The sequence below is a fragment of the Halyomorpha halys genome, unplaced genomic scaffold (assembly GCF_000696795.3).
Source record: "Halyomorpha halys isolate HHAL.00 unplaced genomic scaffold, Hhal_1.1 Scaffold362.1, whole genome shotgun sequence".
NCBI lineage: Eukaryota > Metazoa > Arthropoda > Insecta > Hemiptera > Pentatomidae > Halyomorpha > Halyomorpha halys.
This window is the reverse complement of record NW_027105356.1, coordinates 303,598-316,043: the sequence shown is the minus strand read 5'-3', so window position 1 is coordinate 316,043 and position 12,446 is coordinate 303,598. Positions and strand designations below refer to the sequence as shown.

The window sequence follows — 12,446 nt, the reverse complement described above, 5'->3', positions numbered from 1 at the left end:
TAGCTGGAAATAATTCTAACAAATACAAGCCTTCAATTCCAATTATAATATTTCAAGGAAAGCTTCAATCGTCTCTTAATTCTAAATATCTTTATTCAGTCATCGCTTCGGGCTGTAATGATGACACTAACCAGACTCAATCTTAATATAGTATATTAAACAATAAAGACGAGAACACTATAAAAATACGTCATGCAGATAATATGTGAATATCACTCAAAGGATGTTTTATGTCAAATTAAATAAAAAATTAATTTACGGATAAATAAATGAAAATGTTGAAGAAGAGCTGGAATAGCTCGGAACGTCCATTGCAATAAAGATATTAAAAAATCAAATAAGGGCTTTAATAATACATAATTGATATATTACTTAATAATATTTTGACACATATTATAAGAAGATAGTTCGGGTTGCGGTAACAACTATATAATGGTGACCAACGTTTCGTCCCACTTCACATGTCTTCGTCAGGGCTTGATTAAAACAAATACAAAATATTGTAAGAAGTTACAACAAAATTAATACTAATTTTTTTAAATATGTTATATGCATTTATATAAAAATAAATTAATTATAATAATAAAAAAGAGACAACCTTCCTTTGCGACATTTATTTCACTTATCTGTGTAACTTTTTACAAATTCGTAACGAATTTTTGCTTTGTTTATAATTTTATGACACATAATATCCATAATCTATGTAACTAATTAATTCTTGTTTTATTTTTATAATTACTTACTTTCTTTGTACATGCATAATGAGTTGCTAATAAATTTTTACAAAGTTTGTATCTTGATTTCATTTAGCCTTGACGAAGTCCTGAAAATTAGAGTGAAACGTTGTTACCATAAATTGATTTTTATTTATTATTTGGTACCTTTATTGACCACCACACGGACTATCCTCTTTGATCTACTTCATGCGGTCAACTATCTTCTTCGTCCTTTGACATATAGTTAATAGAGCTGTATTTTATATAACAAGCTTTGATTTTTGATTTGACTACCAGCACAAAATGTTTTTGATTTATATAATAAACATTTTTAAAGAATAAAACATTTTGCGTGTGATACATATTTACCAAAAAAGAAAAACTTCATGTAAAAATATAATTTTTGTTTGAAAAAAATGACAAAATAGTGGAAAAAAATTGATAAGACTTTTATTTTTGTTCATCTTTCACTCAGTGCTCAAAATGCTTGAAGATACCAGTCGCAAGAAAAATAAAAAAATATAACCTTTATTAAAGTTATATTGATTTTTTTACTATTTAAGTTCTAATCGCACTTATTACGTTCCCTAGGTCTCGAGACACAGTTTATAAACATTTTTTCCTTCATGAACAGAAATTGTTCAGATTTTGTGAAAGATCCTGTTCGGAAATTTTTATGTTCTTATTTGCTTCAAAATATATATTACTTATTGTTTATTGTAAGTATTCATATTCTTTAAATATAGACATATTGTTTATTTCGTATTAGATAGTTTATATACATTTATTTTTAAAGTAATTTTTTTTTTTTACAATAAAGAACTACTAATTTTCTGCACTCTTTGAATTCGCTGTATCAAGGATTTAAATGTATATCTCAGAACTATAAAACTTACGGAAATCTATTGGTGTTTAAACCGAAGCTAATTAAATCCTTCAAAAAGGAGTTGAAAATGAAAAAAAAAATTCATTAAAAACAGTACTATTACGATTAATTATCGAAAGAATTTAATAATTATTATCAGAATATGGTCATAAGATTAAAAAAATAAGACTTAAATAATAGTAAATAATTAACCGATTAACATTTTACCAAAATTCATCATCGATAAAGATTAGATTACCTCAATACAGACTAGAGGCAGCACATGTCAAACCAAATGTATAAAAAAAAATGATTAAGGTATACCAATATAGTTCAAGGTATATTGAATATATATATATATTTTTTAATATTTTATCACCCAGCATATGATCTGCTGCATACTGGGAGATATCATGCTCTTTTTGTTAATAGCATCCGACTCCAAACACGAGTATAGCACGACTTTGGTTTAATCAATGCGATCCACCAATTCCATACTAGAGAGTCCAAGGAGATACTTTAAATTTCCATAATCTTCAATGTACATATCCCCTTTTAGATATCCACCAAGAGGACTTACTTATCTCGAAACTGTTGATGCTGTCTTGATATAAAATGTAAAACTTGTTTACATTCGTAAGTCACCATTTTCCTTTATACATATATAGATTATTTCTTCTTATAGATTGATGTAGTACATGTATTCAAGAAGGTATAATGTTTTGATGTAGTGTTATTAATTATATAAAAATGACAAATAATAATATTATCACCAATATATTTACAATTTTTATTTATTAATGAATCTAAACTTAAATTTTATAATAATCCGAATTTATATTAAAAATTATATATATATTTTTTTTTATTTTGGAATGTAAAACTTTTTCAATTATCTTGAAACAATGTTTTATACTTGAAGAGGGCTTATTCAAACTTCGAAATGTTTGAAGCACTTAAAGCAATTAATATTTCAAAACCTTCGTTATCTTCATTAAGAATCTCAAGAATTTTAGAATTACTTTTAACTTTCGGCATTTAATGCTTGCTACGGTCTTTGCTGAATTCCTTTAAAAGTACAAGCTCTGTAAAAGTATATAAAAATTAATCTGTTCCTCGAAGTAAGCGTAAAATAATTTCTGTCAACTGATTCTTATTTAAAGTGTTCAAAAAATACGTTGGTAAAAAGTTTACTCGGGGTTCCATAGACCAAAAATCGCTATAAACTATTTATTATACATCATTATAATTAAATTAATAGAAAATTTGACTAGCTTAAATTTGAGCCCTGATACAGTTCTTTATTTACAATAACTCCTGAGATACAGTTTTTTTAATAATCTAATATTGTTTTCGGGAAAAAATTAGAAAAATTATTTACTTTTTCGGGAAATATCATAAAAACTACTATTCGTAGAGAAATAATCATTATAAAATTACTTTCCCAGCCAAATATTTTGATAATTATAACTTATATAATAATAGACCGTTTTAGGGACAAGCCCAGGAAATAATTGGGACTGGCGAATGTCCCCCTGGAAGTGGACATAAAGAATCGCCCGGAGATAAAACGCTGACTGAAATATAGAAGCCCTTCTGAAAGGGATGCCGTTTGTAGCAATCTAAATAATCTAACGAAGGGAACAAAGAAGCAAAAGGGCTGGCCCTAGCCATTGCAGCATTAGCCTGCATTGGGCCGCTTTGTAACAAGTAGGGCTCTGTTGCTCTGCGAACCTGTTTCGCACCGACATATTGTTTCTTCTTATACCCAGGAGGCCATTTAATTAGGAAAAAAGGGCTAAAATTTAAATTTTATCGGGAATTATTTCATTATTACTGTTTAATAAAAACAAACAGTTTCGCAATAGCTAGATTTAGTGACGTAGATAGATTAATTAATGCAATTGAAAGTTTGATATAAATTAATATATTTATTATTTACATATAATATATACAAATAATTGTCCGTATTATTTAAATTATGGTCGTCAATGGTGTGATCAAAAAGAAAAAAAATTAACAGCTATTTATATGCCTACGTTTCGCCCAACTTTGTAGATATTCATCAGAGCTGTTCTAGTTGAGAGGTTTCAAAACTGTTTTTACCGCATCCCTGACCATTTTCCTCATAATTTATCATTTATAAATTAGGTTAGTGATTGAATCAATTGCTTATTATATATATTCAGTTTATAGGGGTAAATAACAATGTATAATAAAAATATATGGTTAAAAAAATAAAAATAACTTCAACACGACAACCAATCTACAGAAAGCTTGGGAATGGTTTAGGGTTCTATAAACTATATATTTTTATCCAAATATGAAAAATTAAAAAAAAATATTGGTATATAATAACAAAAAAAATGTATAATATCTGAGCAACTTTTATTATTTTTTTTAACAAAAAAATTAGAACAGCCTATAGGTTTATAACTATAATAAAGGTTATAACTATAATATAATAAAGGTTATAATCTTTCCGAGAAAATCCTGAACATTTAGCAAAAGCTCCATCAAAATCAGATGAACGCTATGGCATTGCCTAAAGTGCCAGCAAACTAATATTAATTTTTATATATTACATCTGAAAATGAAGTTTCATGGGGACCAAGTTTGATTAAATATTACATTTCCAAGTCGTATTAAATTATTTCTAATTAAAAAACTTCTTCAAAACAAATTAAACTTCTCTCTGTAGTTAAAATGAAAATGTTTATATATTTTATTCTTTTGATTATCCACATAAAAGTATTGAAACTGTAGCTTAGTTACTCTTTTGAGCTTCGGAATGTTTGACCCGATACTATTCAATGATCCGGTAAGTACCAAAATTAGAATGAGGAAGATCTATAACCTAAGAATCGATCTATAACCCGTGGTACGGTAGGGTCTTCATTAAAACAAAGCTACCTAAAAATCAGTTGCCCTATAACTCACTTGAGAATATTTTCCCAACTACCACTTTCCGGTAAATATGCAATTACTCTAAATGTCGGTCCATACAAATATACTTTGGACCCACAGAAGCTCACCCTGGACCCACGCTTTGATGAAACGGCCCTGGAGAATTGTTTCCATTTTTTGACAAATTGGCCCGCGTATCATGAGAACCGAATCCGATACATGCCGAAGCTAAGCGATATTAGCCGAAATCAGTATGCATTTCTGTCTGTACCCTCTAGATTGGACCTTAAACTGTTTTTTATATATGTAACGCAAAACCTTTTTCTTAGATATGGACACCTATCGTCCCAATAGGATGTGCATTTATTTTATTGTTACACAAATTTAAATTTATTTGCCTTGTACATAATTTTTTTTTATTTGATCAGTGTTGTTTTATTATTTTTTTCATATGGATTTATAGTTTTATATATACAAATCATGATAATATTTTCTTATTTTTATATATTTCTTTATTATTATTTCAAATTTAATTTTTTTATTATATTGATTCAGTGAGTATTATTTTTATCATTTATACGTATATATTTTTTTTGTTCATCTATTTCAGTACATATTCTATTTACTGAGGGGGTTACTGGATGAAGGGGTTATGTTATAAATAGTAAATTTTAAGTTCAATTTTTTTCGTTGGAGTATGTTATGTTTTGAAGTGCATATTGCACCTTCTACATCAAGGTGGATTATTATTAATTACTACTAATTGGTTTTTGATGGTAGAATACTTCGTACCAGCTAGATCGGCACCCCATTCATCCACACTAAAGATTCAAAAAATGAAAAAAGGTTACATACCCCTTAAATTAATATTGAGACAGATTTTATTAATTCTTTCCAATTAAATAAATATTAATTAAACAATAAAAAAATTATATAAGTTATAAAATAAAACGTTTAGATTAATAAAATTTCATACAGCCCGATTAGAATGTTTTTTTTTCCTTTATCTGTTAACAAATATTCGTTTGGTTTCTAAAAAAAAAATCAACAAAATTGGCCTCGAATAATGTTCGCAACTGTGGTGATTGAGTGGAAATAATTTCGCAAGAAATGCCCCTACTCCTAGAAATGAGTTTGGGTCATTGGGTTACCAGTTAACCTTCAATCTGATGCCTGCGAGTTGGACCATGTTTCAACATCTAAGAGTTCCTTGCGAAACCTAATGAAGTACAAACTAGTTTCCTTTTACGGATTTCTATTCGCCGTTTTCTATTCAACTATCGTAGGCTTTTTAGTTTTTGTGAACATGTTGTTAAAAAAATCCTAGCTAAAGTGTAGAATCAAAGGCGAAAATTGGTCTACCATTCTATTTTTGTAATTTACAATATCCTACGTATCCAACTACACATAAAACAAAAACTGGAGCATCCAGTTATTAATAATACAGTGAAACTTTCGTATAACGGACAGCCACGGGGAAAATTACCTTGCCCGTTATACAGAGGTGTCCGTTCTTAAGGGGTTGTTTAAACTGCATTATCTCATGGAAAATATTTCTGAAAAAAATTATTGATTTTATTACTAAATCTTTAGCATTTTTCATGCATTATACTTACGTTTTTATTTAATACAAAATTTTGTCAAAGCTCATATACATTGAGAAAATAATAACATTAAATAAATATTGTGATGTATATAAACGGTTTTGTCAAATAAATTTAAAATATTAGAGATATTTTTTTTATTATAACCCCAAATGGTGAAAGGTTATCTTATAACGTAAGAATCACGTTCAGTTCTGAGGTTTTTCATTTAGTTAAGGGTACCCAATTTATTGAGTTTGAGTGATGGAAAACTGCATAATCTACCACATTCGAACTCGAATCCAGTCCAACAATAAACAAGAAAAAGAGCAATAATATATTTATTTATATATTTTGATAATTTATTGATATTCATTCCAATATTTAATCTCAATTCAAGTTATACTAATAAGTATATTGCTTTCAGATATGTGGGAAGAGAAGATGATCGAGTACAGAGATTGGTTCATGTCCTCAGAAAGCGTAAAGTCGGACGAATCCAAGCGAGTTGGCAAGTGTCGCTACGAGACGACGGACACATTCGGTCATCAAGGGTCCTTCAGGAAGATAGAAGTCGACTAACACAATTCTTACAATCTCTTGTATATACTCATACCTTCACTGTACATATATAAATAATGCATTTTTTATTTAGTTTGTTATATATTGTCTCGCATAGGGGCGTATAATTTGCATACACATTTTTCAAAATACATATTAAAAAAAAAATAGAAAAATGTAGATGTAGTTTAACTTTTCAGGTCGACAACGAAAAAATAATATTCACTTGTACAGTTTAATACAAAATTTATATTTTGATATACCCTTCATTTAAAAAAAAAAAAGTATTAGCTTATGATAATATATTATATATATTTAAATTATAGGCATATTTTTAATTATTATTTTTAAATGATTATATGATTATTCAATGAATTTATTATACCAAAAATATCTGATGAGTAATTTATTAGTCTATAAAATATAATTTTTTTTTAATCTATGTAAAATAAATACTTTCCAATTAATTTTTATTTATCTTTATTTCAACCTGGATTCTGTAATATAGTTTTAAAATTGTTGAAGACATATGTGTGCTCTTTATTATATCAATAGTTCAACGTTTCGGCCAATTCAGCTATCTTCAAGGGCAATCTTCAATGATAAATTCTCACCTCACATTAAAATTTAAAAATGTTTTGCAGGGTATTCTGCCAAGGTCATTAATTATAAGTCAAAATCACCCTATTTTTCCAAAACTTCATTAATTTTTAAAACTTTTAATTTTCGATTAATCTACACTACCACTATCATATAAACAAACTAATATATTAATTAAAAAAAGAGTTTGTTTATATGATAGTGATTGCGTAGATTTATGGAAAATTAAACGATTTAAAAATTAATGATATTTTGAAAAAATAGGATGATTTTGACTTATAATTAATGACCCGGATAGGATAGCCTGCAAAACATTTTTAAATTTTTGATGTAAGGTGAGCATTTATAATTGAAGATTGTCCTTTTTGATTAATTTAAGATTGTTCTTTATATGGGTGCCGGGTCACGTGGGGATCACTGGAAATGAATTGGCGGACATTGCAGCTAAACAAGCACTTGCTCTTCCAGGTCAGGGCGCGGCCATTCTGACACCACAAGAAATAAGGCTTCCAATGAAAAATGAGATATCATCTAGTTGGCAAGCCATGTGGGATGAAAGCCCGCCCAGCAAATTAAAAACTATCAAAAAAACCCCCTAAACCATGGACCACATCAAACTGTTCCGATCGCAGGGTAGCTATTGCCAGATTGAGAATAGGCCATACAAGTTTAACTCATAGATATCTGATCAGTAAGCAGCCACCGCCAAAATGTCAATACTGCAACCGTGTACTTACAATCAGTCACATATTTGAGAAATGTCATTTTTATTCTGCGAACAGCGAAGTAAATTGGGAGTAGGACCGAGTGTATCGGATGCTCTGAATGATGATCAGAAGAACGTGGAAATGGTCTTAGTTTTCTTTAAAAAGAATGGCCTTTTGAATAAGATTTAAACCAGAAAATCTGTTATAAGTAATAAAAAATACCAACAGAAGTAATTATTGAAGTTTTTTTTCGAAATTATTTAAAGTGAAATAGAATTATAGAAATAGAATATAAAGCACGAAACATGGGCGTTGATGACCTCAAGGTTTTACGCCCTAAAGCTCCAGACAATCACAACAACAATAGCAATCGCAAGAAATTGAAAACATTATATTTAAATTAATTTTCATTTTACGTTTTGAAACTACTGTCATTTTTGCAGGCAGAGTGATCTGACTGGTGTACTCATATTAAAAAAGTGCTATCAAAGTTTTAATCGGATCACGTAGATTCTTTAGCAAGGACTCTTGGAATATTAGTTTGTCAGAAATAATATCTATAAGGTCCTAAATATTAGTCTTTACATTATAAACTATCTAAGCACCAAAAACCCGCTTATTTTTAACCTACCTCTTCAATACCACATATCCTTCTTAGGTATCTGAAAAGGAAATGGCCTCGAGACCTTTTACTCAAGAAATATTGGAATTCTATCAATGGGTAGAAAATCCACATTACTGTATCATGGTATGAAATTCAAATCATATCTAATACTTCTTTATTTGTTCAATACAGTTGTAAATTTAAATACATAGATTTTTAAAAAAGTTTTAATATCATAGACTGCTATTTCGATGCTTTGTTTGGTATTTAAGTGTACGAAAAGTACTTTAATATGAGAAAATCTTTTCGATGCAATGTGTTTTATAGTTTTCGATAAAATTCATTGCCGCCTATAAAAATGGAGATGAAAAAATCTACATAAAAGCAAATATGGAGTCCAAAATAATATAGATAGTGTAAAGAAAAAGAGTATATAGATAGGGGCTTGCAACAAACAGGAAGATTCTAGTTAAAGAAGAACCCGCAATATATCTGCCTCTTTATACCCACCTGCACACAACCTTTTGTGATATTAAATTTTATTCCTACTTCAATTTTATATTTATGGTTTTGAGTATAAGATACTCAACTGAGTGCATTTAATTCATTTGACATTTGAATTTAAATATTGCACTATAGATGAAAAAATCTTATAAATCACATTAATTAAACAATACTTCTGACATACATTTATTATTTATTCAAATTCTTGAGACTGGTATTTATCTATTAAATAAATCAAATTGTATCCTTTTATAGTCTCACATTCTTTATTATATCAATAGTCCAACGTTTCGGCCAATTCGACCATCCTCAAGGACAATTTATGTTCTTAAATATAAATTCACACCTCACATCAAAATTTAAAAAGTGTTTTACAGGCTATTTTGCCCAGGTCATCAATTACAAGTCAAAATCAACCTAATTTTTTTAACTTCATTAATTTATACAAAATTATTTTAGATTAAAACTACACTATCCACTATTAGATAAACAAATTATATTATACATATTATAATACGTAGTTTTAATCTAAAATTAATTTTTAAAAATTAATGAAGTTTTTTTTTAAAAAATAGGCTGATTTTGATTGCAATTGATGACCTGGGAAAAATAGCCTGTAAAATATTTTTTAAATTTTGATGTGAGGTGTGAATTTATATTTAAGATTGTCCTTGAGGATGGCTGAATCGGCCAAAACGTTGAACTATTGAAATAATAAAGTGTGTTGAGACTTAATAAGTATACCATCTGATTTATTTAATGGATACATTTTTTTCTTTATTTATTTATTTAATACAAGATCGGTCTGGTGGGCCTTATGTGGTTGATATAGCAGTTACATTTTTTCTTTAACGCTTGATTATGGGGAGGGGGTGTAGTCTTGTACAAAAGACACCCCTTACTATATACAGTGTTATGAATTTAAAAAAAATTAAGATAAAATAAATAGATAAAAATAACGCTACCTAATAAAAGAGAAAAGTAAAATTAATAACGTCATTCGTATTCCTAACAAAACAAACAAAACACCAAGTTAATATGGAAAAAAGGACGAAGAGAAAATTTACTTCAATAGTAGAATTAATAAATATATAATTTATAACAGAATGTCCTGCAGCAGCCTTCGGCTTCAGTCTTCGGGTTGAGGTTGGGTTTCCCAAGTTGTAGGTCACAGCTCCTTTGACTGTCGATAATTGGGAGTGGAACTCTTTGAACCTTTGTTTGACGTAATCCTCTATTGACTCCATTTGCAATTCCCGATGACATAAATACAAATATATATTTCAATTTATGAGTTAGAATAAATAAAAATTGTTTAATGTATTTCTTTATTACGAAAACTCGACGGACCCCATTATTCAGAAATTTAGATTAAGTAGTTAATATAAGGTAAACACAAAAAAAAATATATCACTTAAGGTGAGCAGGAGCTAAGTTGCATTAAAAAAATAATAAGATTTTTACACAATATCGAAAATAAAAATTAATAAATATTTCGTTTCATAAAGGATAAATGTTTATGAAAAGGACGTGATAGCTGAGCATGTTAGAGCGAGAGTCATTGTTTCAGAACGTTGCGGATTCGATTCACCTAGATCAGTCAAAATTTATTTCACGGTGGTACCGAAAAATGAATTTAACTTTCCCACTTTGGTACGACATAGATCTTCAATAAACAATTAATTAATAGAAAAATCAATAATTCAATAAAAACCTCAATTAAATTTTTAAAAAATGAACTCTATTTGTAACGCAAATTTTAGAGTTATCATTGTTACTTTCAAGGTTATACTCCTGACATTAGTTTAAGAGCTACTTCTTGAATTTTTATTTTGTATTAAAAACTATTTTAATAATCTAATGGAGTGCAAAATCTAATACATAAAATATGTGATCCATCAAGGCTCTTACTAAATCATATGGAACTTTTTCAACATTGAGATGTCTAAATTTAGTAAAATAGAAAAAAAAAATATCGTATTGCTTTCAAATAACAGTTTTACTATTATAATGTAGGTATATAAATAATGAATTTGTAGATTTAAGCGTGGTCGTAATACTTCTCCTCGTATTAAAGCATAAGAACAATAATTATTATAAAAAATATATGTTACCCTCATAAAAAAAACAAACCAATTAAAAACGATCATGTATATTTAATTTTAAAATAGTCCATGATAACAAAAATATAAATATAAACATACAAATATTAAAAGTAAAATGAAATGCACTTACCTGCTCTACCCAAACATTCGTTGTCATTATTTGATTTTTTAGATTCTGAAACAAAAATAAAAGGATTAATAAGGATCTTATTAAGGATATATGACATAAATGATTAAGGTATATTAAAAAAATAGTATTGTGTGAGGAAATAATGTAATAATAATATGAAAACAAATTTTAATCGTTGTCTCCTTGAGAATAGCCTAAGGGGCGAAACGTTGGGGATGTTTTAAAATAAATAGTAGAGAGTTAAAGTGGATCAATTGTTTGTGGAAAATATATGTAACTCGATATTTTTTGTTTTATAACGATTTAATCATACGAATTACAGATGTTTTACGAAGATTGTACAGATATAGTGTTTCAGGAATAAGTGTCCAAACTGAAAATATTAATTAAATGAAATGAAATAAAAATAATTTTATTCAGGGACATCTAGTTACATATAAAAATTATAATGAAAATTTGGCTACAAATTGTCTGGCATGAAATAGTACATACAATTAGTAATAAAAATAATAAAATACTTTTTTAAAAATATTTATAAATACTCATGACGTAAAATAAACAATAAAGTAGTTGAAAATTCGATATTCAAATAAATTAGGATATATAAAAGAAATTAAAAATATATATATCATACTTTCTGTTTTATTAAAGATATATATATATATATTCAATAAAACATATGCACTCTATATAGGTTTCTGTTTTGCAAATTTTATGAAAAGAATTGAGGTCATTGACTGGGAGTGGAAAGACTTTTGCATTTGATATATATTAATTTATTTATTATTAAAAAAAGTAAACAAATCTATACCACTACAATCCAAGAAGGGTTGCAGGGGTGTAGAACTTTGTAAGAAAATACTGTTACTAGATCAACGGTTGTGTAAGAAGGGTATTAGGTCAGAATTACCTAATTAAGGGTAAGACTGGGTGGACAACTGAGGGCTCCCGTGAAACAAGAAATAACTATCTACCCCAGAAGGATTCGAACCCGGGCCCATGGAGTTAGTAGCACCTTATTATTCAGCTACCCATTTATTCATTATAACCTGAATAATTCATAACAAATTAAATCTTAAGAGGTGAATATCTCCAAAACACAACTTTAACGGACATACGTTCATTTGGAAATTCATATCTTGTTTTGAGATCTTTATATCATAT

General features: G+C 28.1%; 1 protein-coding gene across 1 annotated transcript in view; it reads left to right on the top strand.

Annotated features, from left to right (window-relative positions):
- The window catches only part of LOC106681725 (alpha-tocopherol transfer protein-like), a 121,828-nt gene extending 114,923 nt beyond the window's left edge, over positions 1–6,905 (top strand). Inside the window, exon 6 of the mRNA XM_014422194.2 lies at positions 6,499–6,905. Within this exon, the coding sequence (XP_014277680.1) occupies positions 6,499–6,653 (155 nt within the window). The 3' untranslated portion in view covers positions 6,654–6,905. The remainder of the gene's footprint in view (positions 1–6,498) is intronic.
- The last annotated feature ends 5,541 nt before the right edge of the window (positions 6,906–12,446 follow it).